The sequence below is a fragment of the Paramisgurnus dabryanus genome, chromosome 24 (assembly GCF_030506205.2).
Source record: "Paramisgurnus dabryanus chromosome 24, PD_genome_1.1, whole genome shotgun sequence".
Taxonomy (NCBI): domain Eukaryota; kingdom Metazoa; phylum Chordata; class Actinopteri; order Cypriniformes; family Cobitidae; genus Paramisgurnus; species Paramisgurnus dabryanus.
Window position 1 is genome coordinate 2,876,156 of NC_133360.1, and position 22,122 is coordinate 2,898,277.

The window sequence follows — 22,122 nt, forward strand, 5'->3', positions numbered from 1 at the left end:
ACCAAAAAGCTACACAAATGCGATCAGGGCGGTCAGACTGAAATGGATTTCCGGAAATCAGATTTGAAAAACAATTTCAAACCACCACTGGATGTAGCCTGAAACGGATTAGGAAAAAAAGGATTTAATGTGGTTTTTGGCTGTTCACACGTTCTAAATGTGATTAGATTCCTATCAGATATACCCCAAAATCGGATTTGGACTGACAGTGTGAACAAGGTCTAATACACCTCTTCATGCATCGGCTGCCTGTGACAGGCTTGATAGAGCTTGAATTTTGAAAATCAGCTGCTGCTTAAGTTAAATTTGAGGTTTTACATCTTTGAGTAGCATGTTGCATACTGAAATTAGGTAGTCTTATAATGTAGCTTGATAAGTAAGGAATAATTAACGACGGGCTGTTGAATTATAAGAAAATAATGCACACCCTAGGTGGTAATGCGTTACACCGCGGGTGTGCATTATTTTCGAATGAATCAAAGGCCCGGATCCATTTATTCTGCTTATACCACGGTTACCACAATTGCTCTGGTGCCTATTTTTAAGACATTTTAAAGGTTAGGTGTGCGGTTATCAAAAAATTATCAACACTCATGGAACATTTCTCAGCCAATCAGAATCAAGCATTCAACAAACCCGTGGTATAAATAAATACAATTAAATACAAAAAAAGCAGGATAAAACCTTGTATGCGTTTCATTCACATGTTTTTAGAGATTAAAAGCTTAAACAAGAATCTCTTTCTGATACTTTTACTTTTTTAATACTCAAGTACAATTTTAATGTGGTACTTTTTTACTTCTACTCAAGTATGATTCTGGCCAGATACTTTTACTTTTAATTGAGTAAAATTTACACTCAGTACTTGTACTTTCACTTGAGTAACATTTTTGAGTACTTTTTACACCTCTGTTTACAAATTATGTTAATGATGTGGCCCGCGAGAGTTTACAGATTATTGTTATTATTTTTATTTTTTTTTGCAGGTTATTTCCTACATTGATTTTTTTTAGCAGCCACCAAAACTAATTTTTTGTCCCGCCAAAGTCTTTTTGTAATATAATTATAGTGATAATGTTGATGATTGCATGAGAAAGAATGAGCAGTGCCCTGCACGCGCGCACTACTAGAGTGGGTGTGTCTGAATGCGAACGCTGCAGCCTCCGGAGGTTGCTTTTCCAGGCTGCATACGTCATCAAGACTATCTTGTTTCAGAATATTAACAATTATAAAGTTAAATAATATTCTTTGTTTGTAGTAATTAGTTGTAATATGCGTATGACTTGTGAATGTAATGGTCAGTTAACTTAAATAAACCAGGCTTGATGACGCTGCATATGCGACCTCCGCAGGCTGCAGCCTTTGGATTTAGAAACGGACATCTGCTCGTTCTTTCTCTCCTTCTCTCGCGTACGCTCACGCGGATCCAGCGAGAAATTTTTTTCCGTCTCGTGTACAGAAATGTTTCACGATGTCCAGCTGGGATTAGTTTACAACGTGTCTGTTGCCGCTAAATACGTGAACTAATGACTCATCTGAACCGATTACTTTTAATAAACGATTGAAACTATTGATCTGTAGCCTACAACACTGAACTCATGAGACGTCAGTCAATCAGACACTCAAAGCCAGGTAAAAAATCACAGCTTTTTTGTAAAGAGGGCAAGAAATGACAAGCGAGAGTATATCTGTGTGTCTAATAAATGCATATTGTTGTGGTGGAGATTGTAAAACTCTTTATTAGTATCTTAAAATTCCTCTCATTGTCTTACCTGCACAATGAAGGATAACAGAACATTTTGAGTGTACTGTACTCACATACACATGGGCGTCGGAACCATTATACGTGGGTGGGACAGGACCCACCCACTTTTTAAGACCAATGATAATGGACCCACCCACTTTTTTTCTAATTTAGCGCATTTGTCTGTTCACTTATCAAAGCGCTGTTAGTCCAAATCCATTCCACTAGAGCAGGGATCCCTAACCTTTGCTTTTTTTACACCGCGGACCCGTTTCAGCTTTTAAACATAATTCGCGGGGGTGAGTGGACGCTGAGTTGCTGTTCGAACATAGTGCTGAAAACCTCATTTTCCAAATATATAACGTTTTAAACAGAAGTAAATGTCAAAAAACCATGCATTAGGAAAATTAATAACTGCTTTATTTATAGTTTATTTTCTATAGACGTGTAAAACCATATTAAAGCGGATTATTTTACTTTCATTGTTTCACGAGTTTGCCTGCCCATTTAGTCTTAATAATTAACGGTAAACAAACTTAGCTTGGTGTTCTTAAAGGCAGCTCGAACCTTCGGACTCGAGCCCCAAGTTCAAGACACAGAAGAAAGAAAGAGGAGATGATGAGGAGAGATGCCAGAAGAATTGCGTCTGTCGCGGAGGCACAGAGACTCCCGTTTTGCTTTTAATGATAATTAACACAGCACTTAATGGGGTTCCTTTCAAACGTTAAAAGTGTAGGCTACTCGTTAAAATATTATTAGCCTACTGCTGTAAAATAGTTTATTTTGATTATAGCACGATCGCTGGATAATTGTCAAGTTTTTTTTACAGAAGCCAATTACTTTTCATTTGCGATATGAACGTCTTCACATATTTTTATTATTTGCGAGGTACATTTGCAGATAATTCATAAAGTCATACCTCTGTTTAATCGATTGTGTTTTAGAAGTACATGCTCAAACTCTTATGACAGCATTGTTTCCCGACGGATACCATAAAATAAAGTGATCTCATTTCCAGAATCTCACATTTATATTTCTCTAAGAGAGAGAAAGAGAGATTGTGTATAACAAATAAAAAAGGTATACAAAAGTTGTATCAGTTTACCTTCATTCGTTTTTCCTTTTATTTCCTCAAAATAAAAAATAAACATTGTAGCCTACTGTCAGCAGAGTAGAGAAAAAAATGACACAGAGAAAGATAAATGAAACATGCCATCTGTCATTATTTGCAAAATATTTAAAGGGCTATTACCAGAATTTCGACCGCAATAGGCTACTGTCTTTAATTTAATAAGCGCAAATTTTCAGGCTAATTAAACGGAAACATGAAAATGTCAAATATTGCAGTAAATGTATTTTTCGGGGGTGGGGGGGGGATATGTGGGGACCCACCCACTTTTCATTTGCTTCCGACGCCCATGCACATACAACATGTGTTTTTGTCACCACAATAATTTTTAAAATAATCTGTAGAATAGTTGTACTCTATACACTTTGTCATTATTTGCCTGGGCTTCTACTTTCAAAGCTAAGTATTAATTGAGTTATTAACAAAACCAATAGTTAGCAAATGCATAGAAAAATATGCAATGTACAGTAATAAAAGTGTTGATACATCTTCTGCCCCAGGCACCACGGGAACTACGAACTTTGAACCCCTCCCCTACACAAATATATGATGGCATGCACTAGTTCACTTTGTGCAGCATTGGTCTGCCCACTACCTCATTTCAGCATCGAACAGATGTCATTCCACTACCTCATCAGTCAGTTAAATAAAATAACTGCTCTGAGCCCTTGTCACTTTCAATCAGACTTAAGATATTTTTTAACGGATCTGTTTTGCACTAAATTTATCTTACCTGCACAGTTGTTCACTTCACTCATTTGCCGTGCACTGCTTTATTTAACTATATTTTTTATTTTATTTTATTATATGCCTTTGTTTTCTTCTTTTTTTCATATTCCCTTATTGTATAGTTGTTTCTACAATTTATATTGTTCTAGATTTTTAGGCTTTAATTTAAATGTTATCTGTAAGCATCGGGGTCTGAGAGTAACGCAATTTCGATTCTCTGCATGTATGTACTGTATATGTGGAAAATTGACAATAAAGCATACTTGAACTTGAACTTGAACTAATAGAAACACTAAATACTAAAGCATGGGTGCTTATGCTTGAATGACCACAAGAGGGCGACATTAATCCGTGAATACAGCATGAAGTCAGCTAAACAAGTCTGGACATATACTAATGATTGCAACGTGCAAATAAGATTCATTGTATAACATGCACCCATCATAATACTAAATTACAATAATAACTTATTGTACAATGTATATGTCTGAATGAATATCTCACAACAAAGACATCTCAGCAATATCGTTAATACGCTGAATCAAACAGAGAACAAACAGATGCTACGTAACTAATAATTATATAAGGAACCAAAGTATATATATAGATGTATATATAAAGCAAATAGCAATCACAACTAACTGCATATGTACGCACACTGTAACCCAGTATAACTCAAATTAGTCTTGAAGCGAAACGTATGGTGCGTTCCAGGCAGGTTTTTAAACCCGTGAGTTACGACTTCAAAACCACGACTCACGACCTTATGCGTTCCAGGCAGCCCGTAACTCGTGTTTTTACAACCTTCTACCGGTGAAAGTGCACTGGAACGGCAGTCAAACCCGTGACTTCCCACCCGTGAACTCGTACTAGATCGATGTACTCCCAGTTCAGAGTCGTGAGGCGTGGTTTTGAACTCGTGAGTTACGGGTTACGGGTTGCCTGGAACGCAGCATTAACTAAACTGAATACAGCTGCCGAACTCTTAATCATCTCATGTGCACGAGTCTCTTCCCGATCTGCGAAATAGCTCCTCCTCCCACGGTGATGTCACATATGCAGAACACTCTGATTGATCAGAATTATTTACGACTCAAAGACAACTGAGGCTTTTGTACACATACAGTCCTTCAAATACAACCGGCCCTTTGAGATTAACCGTAATGCTGATGTGGCCCGGGATGATATTGAGTTTGCCACCCCTGGACTAGAGCGAGCGAGGGTAAATGACGTCACCGCTTGCTTGGCAGGGTTAGCTGACGCTTTTTGGTTGCTATGATACAGAATGTCCGCTTAACTAATCTGAAACTATTATATGCCTTTGCGGATAATCAACAAATAATATTATATATATTCATATTTAGTCAACAAGTATATTATGTTAGTACAGCGATCTCTTCTGGTACAGAAATGGACACTCATAGACAGAACATTAAACTTTGCATTGATTTTCAGTTGTTGTGCACAGTTTGTACAAGTAGGGTGTGCTGATTTACTCTAAATTATCTGGGTTATTTTTAACCCAATGCTGGGAAAATATTGGACAGAACACATATGTTGGTTTATAAATAAACATATGCTGGGTTGTTTCAATGCAATGCTGGGTTGTTTAAACTCATGTTTGGGTTAACAACAACCCAGCATATGATTATTTATAACCAACATGTATATTTATATATTTATATTATATTTACCCAAATAACACAAAAGAATTTAGAGTGTTGGTTGGTGTGGTATTTGTCCCGGCCTTTGATTGACAGGACTAAATAAACAAAACTCATCGTATTTTCAACATTTCAGATTTGGCAAGGTGTATGTACACAACCATGATATTATGCTAAAGACTAAAACTATACTAAAACTAAATAAAAACTAAAAGTAATGATTTTTGAAACATAGAAACAAAATCAAAACTATTTATGCACCACTAAAAAGAACTAAAACTAAACTGAAACAAAATAAAAATAAAAGCTATTTTTTTTTAAACTATAATAACTCTGGGGCGGAGCCAACAATACAAAGATGCTGTGTCTTTATCTGGGGCAGATCAAATAAAAATTAATCTACTTGAATGTTTTTGTTATTGATAAGAAGGGTGCTTTAAGGATGTATTAATGATATTATTATATGTCAAAAGATGAAGGCAAATTTGATTACCAATGCCATATCCTCTTTAATGAAATGTGTAATAATGTTTATGTTTCTCTCTGTGTTTCTGTCTGCTCCTATAACAGATAAAATTGTGTCAGTGTCTGAAGGAGATCCTGTCATTCTACATGCTGCTAAAAGTGAAGTACAGCCAGGGGCTCAGATTGAGTGGAAGTTTGATGGTCGTGTGATTATAACTGGAGTGATGAACAAGGATAAAGGGATCAATGTAATTAATAGGAATGATCAGCAATTCAAAGACAGACTGAATTTGAATAATGCAGTTGGATATCTCACTATCAATAAAGTTTCTAAGAAGGACACTGGACTCTATGAAGTAAACATCACCAAAGATGAACAAACATCACGCTTTAAATTACATGTTAAAGTGACAGGTAAGTAGTTAAGTTGTATGTTTTTGTTTAGTTTTCTTTGGAGAGAATAAACCTTAAAAAAACTATTAAAAACCTTAAAAAATAAATCCTATTGACTCTATGGTTGGAGTTCAAGGTCCAAATGTCCAAATATAATGTAACACAACTTGTCATGAAAAAGCAGATTAAATCATATGAGATGTGATGATCCACTAGAAACAAAATAATAGTTCACTATGAAACCAAATAACACTGGGTGTGTGCTGTGATAAAGCAAACATATTTTCTTTTATTTCAACCTGTATGTATGAGTTTCCTTCCTTCAATCAGTGAATGAAACATGTAATAATATTTTAGGTTAAAAGTAGTTATAACGGGACACCTCTCGTCAAACTTTTATGACCCCCTCCCCCACCCGTTGACAGGTCGTGTTTTATGACCCCTTTGACAGGGGGGCGGGACCATCAATCAAAATCTGTACAAGTTGTCAACTTTAGACAGAAAGTATTTAATGGTTTTATTACCGGTCATTTAGAGTGTTTGTTTTTCCTGAGTGTATTTTATGTCAAGCCTATTATGTTTAATGACGGCTCGTGTGTGACAGCTCGTGTTTCGACATTTGATGTCAGCTCTCACCCTTCCTCCCTCCTTTCTCACAAGACCTGCATTCTTTCACAGGGGTGCGTGTTGTAAAGCGATTAAAGATTTCAAAAACTCAATGTTGGTAAAACAATCCCCCATTACGGTGTCAAAAAGTAAATGTTTATTTTAGATTTAGACAAATCATGAACAATGCTACGATTAAAACTTTTGATTGTAACATCACAAGTTATTTAATTAAATATTCCGTATACGGGTATAGTTTAAGCAATGATCTGAGCCAATACTACAATCTTTAGATGATAGTCTAAACTAAATAAATGTTTAAACGGTTCAGGAATTCCGTGAATCTTTTCATAACCTGCACTATAGTTTCACGCGTATTAAAGATCCGGCGGTGCCTGACAAAGCGCCGGGTGAGCGTTCATATCTGCCATTTTAAAATAATGTTAATAAATGTAATTCTGTCCACTATGGCAAAATAGGATTTTATTTTAGATTTAGTGGAATCTTTAACCAAGTCTCTGATTAAGACATGTGTATACGTGCACAGATGGTGACAGAGAAACTTATATATGACGTTAATAATCTTTTAAATGTTTTTAAGACGTATTCACCCCATTTTGGGGTTTTATTTTTAATTAAAGGCTTCTTAAAACATGTGTGAATATGTGTATATTATACAAAGAGTCTTATATTGTCTGCTCTGACAAAAATAAAGTATTATTTTAGGTTTAGGGGAATTGACTGCGTGTGTCTTATAAATACAACTTGATAATATGTTTGTTTTGTAAAGAGACTTCTTTAAAGTCACGCAAGAATAAAATATTTTAGTTGTAACTGGTTAAACTTAAAGCCGATATTTTCTATCGAACTAGTCTATTTTCTGTTCAGACACAAAGTTTTCTGATGCTGATATTATGTCAGTGTGTGTTTGTGTGGGGGGTCGTGTGATGTAATCTTTGAAAGTTTATGACCGAACCTTTATTGGGGAGCGACAAGAGATCTCCCGGAATCAGTTTGAATGGAGCAGAGCTGTTATACTCAAGTCTATTGGTATGTATGTGTTTCGCTGTGTTCGTTCCAGTATTTTGTCTGATTTATTTAAAAACTAAAAATTCGATCTCTGGTATTGCAGCGAAATTGTCTAAACTGGTATTAACTATTCCTGGTAAATCGCGGAGAAGAGTGGCCTGAACAAAAAAGTCAGACCGTGACTAGAACCATCAGCAGCGTAACACGGAAATCTTGGAACAAAAGAGACGCCGACTGGCTCGTGTTGTCCGGTGTGTTTTTATTTAATCCTGTTACAATAGATTTAAACAAACTGGTTTGGTTTAATATTTTCTAATAACATGTGTTATCTGTTTTAAAGGTTTGGATATCAGAGGCAAAGCGAACGTTGTGTGTACTATTGCAAAATATATAGCGGATCTCCACGGTACGTTTATCTTGCATAAGAAAATTGTTTTATTTAGATATTTGTCCTAATAAATTGTTTTTATCTGTTTACAGGTTAGGATACAGACCACAACGCTTTGGACGTATCTTTAAAAAAGATTAAAATCAGAGACTTTTTGGATTTGTCTGGGGACATTTTAAACATTTTGTGGCAAATTGGATTTAAAACATTTCGGATACTGGATACCTAGTTTGATTTGTCCACAGAGCTTGTTTAAAACGTTTTCACCGCATTTTAGGGTTTATTTTTAATTAAAGGCTTCTTAAAACATGTGTGAAAATGTGTATATTATACAATGAGTCTTATATTGTCTGCTCTGACAAAAATAAATTATTATTTTAGATTTTAGATCAATTGACTGTGTGTGTTTTATGTCAAGCGTATGCTGTTATGTTTAATGACGGCTCGTGTGACAGCTTGTGTTTTGGCATTTGATGTCAGATATCACACTTCCTCCATCCTTATTCACAAGCCCTGCATTCTTTCACAGGGGTACGTGTTGTAAAGCGACTAAAGATTTCTAAAACTCAACGTTGGTAAAATAATTACCCATTACGGTATCAAAAAAGTAAATGTTTATTTTAGATTTAGACAAATCATGAACAATGCTACGATTAAAACTTTTGTTTGTAACATCACAAGTTATTTAATTAAATATTCCGTATACGTGTATAGTTTAAGCAATGACCTGAGCCATATACTTCGGCGCCATCAATACTACAATATTTAGACGATAGTCTAAACTAAATAAAATTTTAAACGGTTTCAGGAACTCCGTGAATCTTTTCATAACCTGCTCTATAGTTTCACGCGTATTAAAGATCCGGCGGTGCCTGACAAAGCGCAGGGTGTGTGTTCATATATACCGTTTTAAATTAACCTTAATAAAATGTAATTCTGTACACTATGGCAAAATAGTGGGTTTATTTTAGATTTTAGGGGATTCTTTAACCAAGGCTCTGATTAAGACATATGTATACGTGCACCGATAGTGACAGAGAACTTATGTATGCCGTTATTAAACTTTTTAAAATGTTTTTAAGACGTCTTCAACTCATTTAGGGGTTTATTTTTAATTAAACGCTTCTTAAAACATGTGTGAATATGTGTATATTATACAAAGAGTCTTATATTGTCTGCTCTGACAAAAATAAATTATTATTTTAGATTTTAGGACAAATGACTGCGTCTATCTTATAAATACAACTTGATATATACGTTTGATTTGTCAATAGACTTCTTTAAAGTCACGCAAGAATAAAATATTTTAGTTGTAACTGTTTAAACTTAAATGTACTATTATCTATTTAACTATAAGCTATATTTTCTGATCAGATATTTTTCTGTTTCTGATGCTGGTCTTATAACAGTGTGTGTGAGATGATGGCTGTTCACAGCAGGTGGCGGGTTGTAAACTAGGGTCTTTTTAAAACTGTAGTGGTAAAAATGTAATAGCACGCTGACAAAAATAAAGCATTTGGTTGTAACAAATTATTTAATGAAATATTCAGTATGTGTATAGCGATGAACGGTGTCAAAATCACCGGGGTCCCAACAATACTATAGTCTTTAGACTAAAGGGTATTTATTTTAATATAAATAAAATCTTAATCTTTTCGTGCACAATATTCTGATCACGCCATTAGATTGTGTACCAGCGTTTACAATAGAGAACATACGCGGATGAGTGTTCATATACACCGTTAAGAAACTTTTTTTAAACGATTAAAGACATTTTCAAATCATCTTCTGGGGTTTGTTTTAAATTAATGACATCTTAAAACCAACTGGGAATATGTGTTTATTACACAATAAAATGTAATTCAGGCCGCTCTGACAAAATAAGGGTTTAATTTTAGATTTAGGGAATTCTTTAATCAAGTCTCTGATTAAAACACATGAATGCGCGAACCACAGTTGCCAGAGAACGTACGCTGAGGCGCTCTTATGGCGTTAAGAACCTTTTTATTGTTTAAGACATTTTGACCCCATTTCCTGGTTTTGTGTCCGCTGTGGATCCCAACCTCTATGTGTTTATTATACAACAAATGCAATTCTGTCATCATTTCTAGTTTAGAACGCCTCAGATTTAAACATGCGGGTTTTAAAATGAAACGGCCATGTGACTTTTATGACAAAAGCTATTCGATCTTAATTTTTGTTTTAACATCCAAAAGTTTTTATACACATTCCATAATTAAACAACTAGGTGTGTATGAGTAAGATTATATCTAATGTCACACGAGCAGCACCAAATCGCGCTTGTGTCTGTGTGTGTGCATCCAGGCTGTTTATGTGTGGGCGTGTTTATGAGCCCGTGTCTTTGCAAGGTGTGTGTGCGTGTGTGTGTGTGCGTGTGTGTGTGTGTGTGTGTGTGTGTGTGTGTGTGTGTGTGTGTGTGTGTGTTTTCATGGGGGTCTATGATGTCTCTGTTTGTTACTAAAGTTTTGATATTAAGTCTGTGTCCTCATTGACAATAAGTAAGGGTTTTTAGATGTAGGCTTCATTACACAGATACTGATTAAATCATGTTATCCATTATTTGCGATTTAAAGAAACTTAAAAGGTTTAAGACATTTTATCTCACATTGTGGTGTTGTTTTTTAATTAATGTAACCTTAAAACCCTCTGTTATCCATTTAGGGAACAATAAAATGTTAGCAAATATTATTTATCAAAGTTGACGATGTTATAAGCCAGGATGTCACTAACGTGACAACAAACATTTATTTAAAGACAAAACATTTTAACAAAAATGCCATGGCTTACAGAGACACACTAGACTTAATAATAAAAATAAAAATATACTATTCGAACATCCTAACCTGGTATTAGGTTAGATTAGGTTTTAAGGTCAATCAGCGTCTTTAGCTTTACAACTTACAGCACAAAACCCCCCAATGACAGGATTTTTATGAAGTGGAGCAGACCCTTGGTATGCCTGTGGGGTTAGGTACAACTAAGGTCAACATCTATCAGTGCATAATAAGCAAACATGAAATTATATTTTAACTATGGTTTGTTAATGATGTTGCTAGGTTCGCGTATTTTTTCTGAAACAAACTTTTCTTTTCAAACTTAGTTAGGATACACACGTTTGTCGCCTCAAACACCTGATCAAAGTTTTTCTTCGCTAGCGACAACTAATGTCTGAGATTTTGTAAATTCATCAGATGGTTTTACGTGTGTATTTCTTAAACAAACATGTTGCTTTTCAATCTTAGGCAGAGTTCATACGTTTTGTCGCCTCAAACACTTGATCAAAGTTTTTTTCTTCGCTAGTGTCAACTAATGTCTGAGATTTTGTAAATTCATCAGATGTTTCTTACTTGTGTATTTTCTTAAACAAACTTTTCTTTTCAATCTTAGACAGTCTTCATACGTTTGTCTTTCGATAAGTTGTTCATAGTTTTTCTTCGCTAGTGTCAACTCATGTATGAGATTTTGTAAATTTCATCATATGTTCTTACATGTGTATTTTCTGAAACAAATTTATGCTTTTCAAACTCAGGTAGTCATCATACTTTTGTCTCTACATACATTTGTTCAAAGTTTCTTGTAGCTAGTGTCAACTGATGTCTGAGATTTTGTAAATTCAACAGATGGTCTTACGTGTGTATTTCTTAAACAAACATGTTGCTGTTCAAACTTCGGCAGTGTTCATACGTTTGTCTTTTCATAAGTTGTTCATAGTTTTTATTTGTTAGTGTCAACTAATGACAGAGATTTTGTAAACTCATCAGATTCAAACAAAACTCATTCATTTCTGTAGTTTATGTAACACCTTGTCAAACTCTTAAAGGTAGTACTATCTGTTTAAAACAACAATGCAAAGTATTTTAGATTTACTTGATAAATCTTTTACATCAAAACAAACTAGGATAGCAATATGTTTGAATCTGTAACAGATGATACCACCAATAGCGTGTTGTACATAACAAAGTCTGTAAAATAATAAAGATTGATTAGGTTTTTATTTAGTAAACCTTTTAACATAAAGTGTAGAGTCTTTTGTATGTAACAACAAAGATGCGATGAAACAACGCAAAACAAGAGAGGATGCGTTTGTTAAAACACATATAAATTAAGATGCATACATCTACAAATGGGGCAATGTCTTTAATCTATTGGTCCCGAATTTAGAGGCTATACGGCCAAACTATTTCAAACATTGCCCCATTTGTAGATGTATGCATCTTAATTTATATGTGTTTTAACAAACGCATCCTCTCTTGTTTTGCGTTGTTTCATCGCATCTTTGTTGTTACATACAAAAGACTCTACACTTTATGTTAAAAGGTTTACTAAATAAAAACCTAATCAATCTTTATTATTTTACAGACTTTGTTATGTACAACACGCTATTGGTGGTATCATCTGTTACAGATTCAAACATATTGCTATCCTAGTTTGTTTTGATGTAAAAGATTTATCAAGTAAATCTAAAATACTTTGCATTGTTGTTTTAAACAGATAGTACTACCTTTAAGAGTTTGACAAGGTGTTACATAAACTACAGAAATGAATGAGTTTTGTTTGAATCTGATGAGTTTACAAAATCTCTGTCATTAGTTGACACTAACAAATAAAAACTATGAACAACTTATGAAAAGACAAACGTATGAACACTGCCGAAGTTTGAACAGCAACATGTTTGTTTAAGAAATACACACGTAAGACCATCTGTTGAATTTACAAAATCTCAGACATCAGTTGACACTAGCTACAAGAAACTTTGAACAAATGTATGTAGAGACAAAAGTATGATGACTACCTGAGTTTGAAAAGCATAAATTTGTTTCAGAAAATACACATGTAAGAACATATGATGAAATTTACAAAATCTCATACATGAGTTGACACTAGCGAAGAAAAACTATGAACAACTTATCGAAAGACAAACGTATGAAGACTGTCTAAGATTGAAAAGAAAAGTTTGTTTAAGAAAATACACAAGTAAGAAACATCTGATGAATTTACAAAATCTCAGACATTAGTTGACACTAGCGAAGAAAAAAACTTTGATCAAGTGTTTGAGGCGACAAAACGTATGAACTCTGCCTAAGATTGAAAAGCAACATGTTTGTTTAAGAAATACACACGTAAAACCATCTGATGAATTTACAAAATCTCAGACATTAGTTGTCGCTAGCGAAGAAAAACTTTGATCAGGTGTTTGAGGCGACAAACGTGTGTATCCTAACTAAGTTTGAAAAGAAAAGTTTGTTTCAGAAAAAATACGCGAACCTAGCAACATCATTAACAAACCATAGTTAAAATATAATTTCATGTTTGCTTATTATGCACTGATAGATGTTGACCTTAGTTGTACCTAACCCCACAGGCATACCAAGGGTCTGCTCCACTTCATAAAAATCCTGTCATTGGGGGGTTTTGTGCTGTAAGTTGTAAAGCTAAAGACGCTGATTGACCTTAAAACCTAATCTAACCTAATACCAGGTTAGGATGTTCGAATAGTATATTTTTATTTTTATTATTAAGTCTAGTGTGTCTCTGTAAGCCATGGCATTTTTGTTAAAATGTTTTGTCTTTAAATAAATGTTTGTTGTCACGTTAGTGACATCCTGGCTTATAACATCGTCAACTTTGATAAATAATATTTGCTAACATTTTATTGTTCCCTAAATGGATAACAGAGGGTTTTAAGGTTACATTAATTAAAAAACAACACCACAATGTGAGATAAAATGTCTTAAACCTTTTAAGTTTCTTTAAATCGCAAATAATGGATAACATGATTTAATCAGTATCTGTGTAATGAAGCCTACATCTAAAAACCCTTACTTATTGTCAATGAGGACACAGACTTAATATCAAAACTTTAGTAACAAACAGAGACATCATAGACCCCCATGAAAACACACACACACACACACACACACACACACACACACACACACGCACACGCACACACACACACGCACACACACCTTGCAAAGACACGGGCTCATAAACACGCCCACACATAAACAGCCTGGATGCACACACACAGACACAAGCGCGATTTGGTGCTGCTCGTGTGACATTAGATATAATCTTACTCATACACACCTAGTTGTTTAATTATGGAATGTGTATAAAAACTTTTGGATGTTAAAACAAAAATTAAGATCGAATAGCTTTTGTCATAAAAGTCACATGGCCGTTTCATTTTAAAACCCGCATGTTTAAATCTGAGGCGTTCTAAACTAGAAATGATGACAGAATTGCATTTGTTGTATAATAAACACATAGAGGTTGGGATCCACAGCGGACACAAAACCAGGAAATGGGGTCAAAATGTCTTAAACAATAAAAAGGTTCTTAACGCCATAAGAGCGCCTCAGCGTACGTTCTCTGGCAACTGTGGTTCGCGCATTCATGTGTTTTAATCAGAGACTTGATTAAAGAATTCCCTAAATCTAAAATTAAACCCTTATTTTGTCAGAGCGGCCTGAATTACATTTTATTGTGTAATAAACACATATTCCCAGTTGGTTTTAAGATGTCATTAATTTAAAACAAACCCCAGAAGATGATTTGAAAATGTCTTTAATCGTTTAAAAAAAGTTTCTTAACGGTGTATATGAACACTCATCCGCGTATGTTCTCTATTGTAAACGCTGGTACACAATCTAATGGCGTGATCAGAATATTGTGCACGAAAAGATTAAGATTTTATTTATATTAAAATAAATACCCTTTAGTCTAAAGACTATAGTATTGTTGGGACCCCGGTGATTTTGACACCGTTCATCGCTATACACATACTGAATATTTCATTAAATAATTTGTTACAACCAAATGCTTTATTTTTGTCAGCGTGCTATTACATTTTTACCACTACAGTTTTAAAAAGACCCTAGTTTACAACCCGCCACCTGCTGTGAACAGCCATCATCTCACACACACTGTTATAAGACCAGCATCAGAAACAGAAAAATATCTGATCAGAAAATATAGCTTATAGTTAAATAGATAATAGTACATTTAAGTTTAAACAGTTACAACTAAAATATTTTATTCTTGCGTGACTTTAAAGAAGTCTATTGACAAATCAAACGTATATATCAAGTTGTATTTATAAGATAGACGCAGTCATTTGTCCTAAAATCTAAAATAATAATTTATTTTTGTCAGAGCAGACAATATAAGACTCTTTGTATAATATACACATATTCACACATGTTTTAAGAAGCGTTTAAAGAGCACCTATTATGGGATACACGTTTTTAAACATCCTTTTGTGTGTAAGTGTGCATTAGTACATGCTAACGATATTCAAAAAGTACATACCTCAAAGAAAACGATGACGCAAGTTATCGTCTCTAACGTTCAAGGACTACAAAAAACACTCGGATTGTAGGCAACAGTTTACTTCCTGGGATTGGTGACGTAGATAAGACCAACATTATCATAGTTCAGCCCTCTCTGCTTTGCTTGGGTACGCCCTCAAAGACGGGGGTGGGGAGCGCCGAGTCAGAAGAGAGCTAAAATGGCGGAGGTTGTGAGTCCCTGCTTTGACTCTGCTTGCAAACTCTTGTTTCATTGTTTAAGCGATTAAATCTCTCGAGTAGATGCTGTCTCTTTAGATGCGAGGGAAAAATAGCACTTTATGGACTTCCACAGAGGACATCATGTTTAATACGGTTCCGGAAAAATCCAGTCAGAAGTTGTTCACGGAGTTTTCACAATAACTGCTTCTCATGAACCGAAGCTGGATTTGCGCGACGTCTCCTCTTGAAAGTTGGATTACTGTGCACTTCTGGATCACAGGCTGTAAGTATTCACGTTTATTATTTGCCTTTTACTGTACCTTACGTAACCGGTAACCGGAGATTAACATAATGTGCGTGTAGAGCTAAGCTTGCAAGCTAATTGTCTTGTTTTGTAATACTGTATTTCATAAACAACGTACCATATTTACACACGTTTATGCAGACTATCGTTTTTTTTTCTGTGCACTTCTGGATCACAGGCTGTAAGTATTCACGTTTATTATTTGCCTTTTACTGTACCTTACGTAACCGGTAACCGGAGATTAACATAATGTGCGTGTAGAGCTAAGCTTGCAAGCTAATTGTCTTGTTTTGTAATACTGTATTTCATAAACAGCGTACCATATTTACACACGTTTATGCAGACTATCGTTTTTTTTATCGATGTTGGTTTAGACATGTTTACAAACTTGCTTAGTTGCTAAGCTAAATACAAATACAAATGCCAGCTAAACTGTTACCAGTAAAATTTGTTCTCATGATCAAACTCAAGAAACTCTAAGTACAGATAATTTGTTTAAAGTTATATGTATTTTACTGTTGTATTTACTTGAAGCTTTCTTAGATTTTGAAACGAAGTAAACACATAATGTGTGTTGCTAATGTTGGGCCATGTAATATGTAATACATTTACGTTTTAATGAATAGTCTAACGATTTATAGTCGTTGTACTCTATTGTTATAATATGTCTTTTTGACTGAATACATGTTTGTTTTATTTGTCTATATCTTAGATTCGCAGCTGTACACATCCTTCTACACTGTATGCAAACATGCAACATCATAACACACAGTACAAGGAGTCAGACTGGCATATGAGGAGCAAAGGTGTGTAACACATATGATGTATTTAGCTAGTGAAACCACTACCAGTCTTAGATGTATAACTGATGATGACAAAGTTTTTTTTCTCTGCATAATAATAGTAACCCAGGCAGTAGCATCGTTTCACAATGTTTCCATCACCATCATCAGTGGATGCCTTTGCCGTCCATAGCCTGAGATTTCAGATTTGCAGCAAAAAAAAATAGATTTTCTCATTTATTGGAATGCTGTGCAGGTATTTAAGTATTTTAGTAACTGTGTTAAATAAAGTAGTATTTACTTTTACAATAAATTAATTGCTTGTTTATATTTTACAGGTATTTGTACCTTGCAGCCATCCATTACAATGTCACCAAGCCGTAACAAAAGCAGGAGAGGGAAAGTTCAAGGCTATGTTCCCAAAACACACAAGTGACATACTGTAAGCAGTAATGTTTTATTTCAAATACATTCATAATTAAAAACTTAATGTATGAAGCAGGGAAATAAATGATCAAAACAAAAGATTTATTGACTGCAATATTTCTACAGTTATGTGGAGGATGTGATCAGGCTTGTGTTTGATGAGGTATTTGAAGATAAGCTGAAGGAAACCCCGATTCCAATGGACCTGGCATCACAGTTTGAGAGACCTTCAAAGGAGGACGTGATTGCATGCCATCTTCAGTGCAGGGGTCATCGAAAGCCAAAATTGTGACCGATCTGATCAGGAAGCTCCAAGCATATCTGGAGAACAACACACGACAGGATGATAACCTTATAGTGTCGTCTTAAATAGCACCAGCTGACAAAGCTTTGATATGCCATTTATCTGAATAGATAGCTGTAAGAAATGAATTGAACAATTTTTGAAACAAGAGCACAATATGGTTACTAAAGTATGTTTATTTGTATATTGTTTAACATTTAAATATATATTTGTAATAAATAAAAAAAACTTTTGACTGACTATTATATTTTCTTTAAAGTTACATCTTTTGTTCTTTTGGGTACTTTGTTACTATAATGATACTTTAGTGTTATTGGTTTAAAAATGTAATAAAACTTACTCTAGTCCTGCACCTCAAAGGCTTATAGTCGGTACAATAAATGTTCTGTGTGTAGGGATTTAGACAATTTGTGCAAAACCTGGATGATGAATCACGCAGGTAAGAGGCCCTGGAACATGTTGCATTCTCCTTAAAACCTAATAAGTAAAAACATAGCACTTATAAGTAAGCAGTCTTTCATAAAAAAAGTTTACCATAGTAAAATAATGTAGAACATTCATTTCAATTAATACTTTCTTTGTGCTACATTTGGTGTTTCCATATAGTTTGCACAGTGATATATTATGTAACAGTCTTTTATAATAAAGTTTACTATAGTAAAATAATGTTAACAAATGAAATAGTTTTATAATCATTTCAACAAATACTTTCTATGTGCTACATTTGGTGTTTCCATATAGTTTGCACAGTAATATAGTATGTAAGCGGTCTTTTATAATAAAGTTTACTATAGTAAAATAATGTTAATAAGTGAAATAGTTTTATAATCATTTCAAAAAATACTTTCTATGTGCTACATTTGGTGTTTCCATATAGTTTGCAAAGTAATGTAGTACGTTATAATTACCTTTTGGATGTCTTTGCAACACATTTTCGTCTTCGTTTAGCATTCTGGCAGAGCTAAGGACACCTAAAAAAGTTAAATCCAATCGCGTTCATTGACGGAGATCGTTTATATCGTAACTGCCGTCTGAACTCTCTGGATCGAGCTTGAAGTGGTAAGGCAGTACAGACACCATCGTTTATAGAGAAATATAGCGCTTGTTTACTTTGCCTGTGACTCTCAGTCAGAACCGGAAAACCCACGCCTAGTCAGGGGCGTAACCCTTCAAACACACGCCGAACCCAGTTGACCAATAACAGTTGAGAAGTCATCTAACCAATCCGAATACACTAGACATTTTGGGAGGCGGAGACAGGAACTAAATCCGAGCGTTTTCCAGACATGCAGAAATCGGTGAGGTATGTAAGCAATTTATAAGACTCACAGTGCATTAGTTCAAGTTTTAATAACATGTATGTACTATGGGATATTACAATAACGTGCTAACGTGCTAATTTATTAGCATAATTGGTGCTCTTTAATTAAAAATAAACCCCTAAATGAGTTGAAGACGTCTTAAAAACATTTTAAAAAGTTTAATAACGGCATACATAAGTTCTCTGTCACTATCGGTGCACGTATACATATGTCTTAATCAGAGCCTTGGTTAAAGAATCCCCTAAAATCTAAAATAAACCCACTATTTTGCCATAGTGTACAGAATTACATTTTATTAAGGTTAATTTAAAACGGTATATATGAACACACACCCTGCGCTTTGTCAGGCACCGCCGGATCTTTAATACGCGTGAAACTATAGAGCAGGTTATGAAAAGATTCACGGAGTTCCTGAAACCGTTTAAAATTTTATTTAGTTTAGACTATCGTCTAAATATTGTAGTATTGATGGCGCCGAAGTATATGGCTCAGGTCATTGCTTAAACTATACACGTATACGGAATATTTAATTAAATAACTTGTGATGTTACAAACAAAAGTTTTAATCGTAGCATTGTTCATGATTTGTCTAAATCTAAAATAAACATTTACTTTTTTGATACCGTAATGGGTAATTATTTTACCAACGTTGAGTTTTAGAAATCTTTAGTCGCTTTACAACACGTACCCCTGTGAAAGAATGCAGGGCTTGTGAATAAGGATGGAGGAAGTGTGATATCTGACATCAAATGCCAAAACACAAGCTGTCACACGAGCCGTCATTAAACATAACAGCATACGCTTGACATAAAACACACACAGTCAATTGATCTAAAATCTAAAATAATAATTTATTTTTGTCAGAGCAGACAATATAAGACTCATTGTATAATATACACATTTTCACACATGTTTTAAGAAGCCTTTAATTAAAAATAAACCCTAAAATGCGGTGAAAACGTTTTAAACAAGCTCTGTGGACAAATCAAACTAGGTATCCAGTATCCGAAATGTTTTAAATCCAATTTGCCACAAAATGTTTAAAATGTCCCCAGACAAATCCAAAAAGTCTCTGATTTTAATCTTTTTTAAAGATACGTCCAAAGCGTTGTGGTCTGTATCCTAACCTGTAAACAGATAAAAACAATTTATTAGGACAAATATCTAAATAAAACAATTTTCTTATGCAAGATAAACGTACCGTGGAGATCCGCTATATATTTTGCAATAGTACACACAACGTTCGCTTTGCCTCTGATATCCAAACCTTTAAAACAGATAACACATGTTATTAGAAAATATTAAACCAAACCAGTTTGTTTAAATCTATTGTAACAGGATTAAATAAAAACACACCGGACAACACGAGCCAGTCGGCGTCTCTTTTGTTCCAAGATTTCCGTGTTACGCTGCTGATGGTTCTAGTCACGGTCTGACTTTTTTGTTCAGGCCACTCTTCTCCGCGATTTACCAGGAATAGTTAATACCAGTTTAGACAATTTCGCTGCAATACCAGAGATCGAATTTTTAGTTTTTAAATAAATCAGACAAAATACTGGAACGAACACAGCGAAACACATACATACCAATAGACTTGAGTATAACAGCTCTGCTCCATTCAAACTGATTCCGGGAGATCTCTTGTCGCTCCCCAATAAAGGTTCGGTCATAAACTTTCAAAGATTACATCACACGACCCCCCACACAAACACACACTGACATAATATCAGCATCAGAAAACTTTGTGTCTGAACAGAAAATAGACTAGTTCGATAGAAAATATCGGCTTTAAGTTTAACCAGTTACAACTAAAATATTTTATTCTTGCGTGACTTTAAAGAAGTCTCTTTACAAAACAAACATATTATCAAGTTGTATTTATAAGACACACGCAGTCAATTCCCCTAAACCTAAAATAATACTTTATTTTTGTCAGAGCAGACAATATAAGACTCTTTGTATAATATACACATATTCACACATGTTTTAAGAAGCCTTTAATTAAAAATAAAACCCCAAAATGGGGTGAATACGTCTTAAAAACATTTAAAAGATTATTAACGTCATATATAAGTTTCTCTGTCACCATCTGTGCACGTATACACATGTCTTAATCAGAGACTTGGTTAAAGATTCCACTAAATCTAAAATAAAATCCTATTTTGCCATAGTGGACAGAATTACATTTATTAACATTATTTTAAAATGGCAGATATGAACGCTCACCCGGCGCTTTGTCAGGCACCGCCGGATCTTTAATACGCGTGAAACTATAGTGCAGGTTATGAAAAGATTCACGGAATTCCTGAACCGTTTAAACATTTATTTAGTTTAGACTATCATCTAAAGATTGTAGTATTGGCTCAGATCATTGCTTAAACTATACCCGTATACGGAATATTTAATTAAATAACTTGTGATGTTACAATCAAAAGTTTTAATCGTAGCATTGTTCATGATTTGTCTAAATCTAAAATAAACATTTACTTTTTGACACCGTAATGGGGGATTGTTTTACCAACATTGAGTTTTTGAAATCTTTAATCGCTTTACAACACGCACCCCTGTGAAAGAATGCAGGTCTTGTGAGAAAGGAGGGAGGAAGGGTGAGAGCTGACATCAAATGTCGAAACACGAGCTGTCACACACGAGCCGTCATTAAACATAATAGGCTTGACATAAAATACACTCAGGAAAAACAAACACTCTAAATGACCGGTAATAAAACCATTAAATACTTTCTGTCTAAAGTTGACAACTTGTACAGATTTTGATTGATGGTCCCGCCCCCCTGTCAAAGGGGTCATAAAACACGACCTGTCAACGGGTGGGGGAGGGGGTCATAAAAGTTTGACGAGAGGTGTCCCGTTATAACTACTGTTAAAATCATGAGCACAGAACCGCTGATGTTATACAGATTGGTGAGCGCAGTAAACTAACAACACTAATAGATCATCTTGTGTTCATCTCAGGGATTTGATGAGATTAGAGATGATTCATTACTCCACTGATACACTGAAATACAAACACACAAGACATCTCAACTGATTCTTCATTCACTTATTGAGTTCAGTTTGTGCTGATGCTTCAACTGTTAAATCTGATTTATTTCTGTAGCACTTTTACAAATCATTTGATTTCAGAACAGTTTTACAAGCTTTTGTGTGAAATTACATCACACAGCTCTTTGTGTTCAGATAAACAAAGAATTTCAGCGAACTAAAGATAAAACTGTGCTTACACAAACATATGCATAATACATTTTTAAATAATGTATGGTTTGGTTTAACTGTGATTTTTGT

At 34.6% G+C, this 22,122-nt stretch overlaps 1 protein-coding gene and 3 long non-coding RNA genes across 5 annotated transcripts in view; 3 read left to right on the forward strand and 1 right to left on the reverse strand.

The window, feature by feature from the left end:
- Nucleotides 1-22,122, forward strand: part of LOC135721146 (muscle M-line assembly protein unc-89-like) — a 163,780-nt gene that overhangs the window by 132,811 nt on the left and 8,847 nt on the right. For both annotated transcript variants that reach the window (XM_065243314.2, XM_065243313.2), the window contains one exon: nucleotides 5,837-6,145. In XM_065243314.2, coding sequence (XP_065099386.1) covers nucleotides 5,837-6,145 — 309 coding nt within the window. The remainder of the gene's footprint in view (nucleotides 1-5,836; nucleotides 6,146-22,122) is intronic.
- LOC135721180 (uncharacterized) lies at nucleotides 6,152-8,534 on the forward strand. Its single transcript, XR_010521433.1, has 3 exons — nucleotides 6,152-8,010; nucleotides 8,100-8,165; nucleotides 8,240-8,534. It is a non-coding gene; the product is annotated as an uncharacterized lncRNA (long non-coding RNA).
- LOC135721184 (uncharacterized) lies at nucleotides 15,380-16,987 on the forward strand. Its single transcript, XR_010521436.2, has 3 exons — nucleotides 15,380-15,965; nucleotides 16,699-16,792; nucleotides 16,891-16,987. It is a non-coding gene; the product is annotated as an uncharacterized lncRNA (long non-coding RNA).
- Nucleotides 19,653-22,102, reverse strand: LOC135721182 (uncharacterized). Its single transcript, XR_010521434.2, has 3 exons — nucleotides 20,177-22,102; nucleotides 20,022-20,087; nucleotides 19,653-19,947 (listed from the first exon to the last, which is right to left on the reverse strand). It is a non-coding gene; the product is annotated as an uncharacterized lncRNA (long non-coding RNA).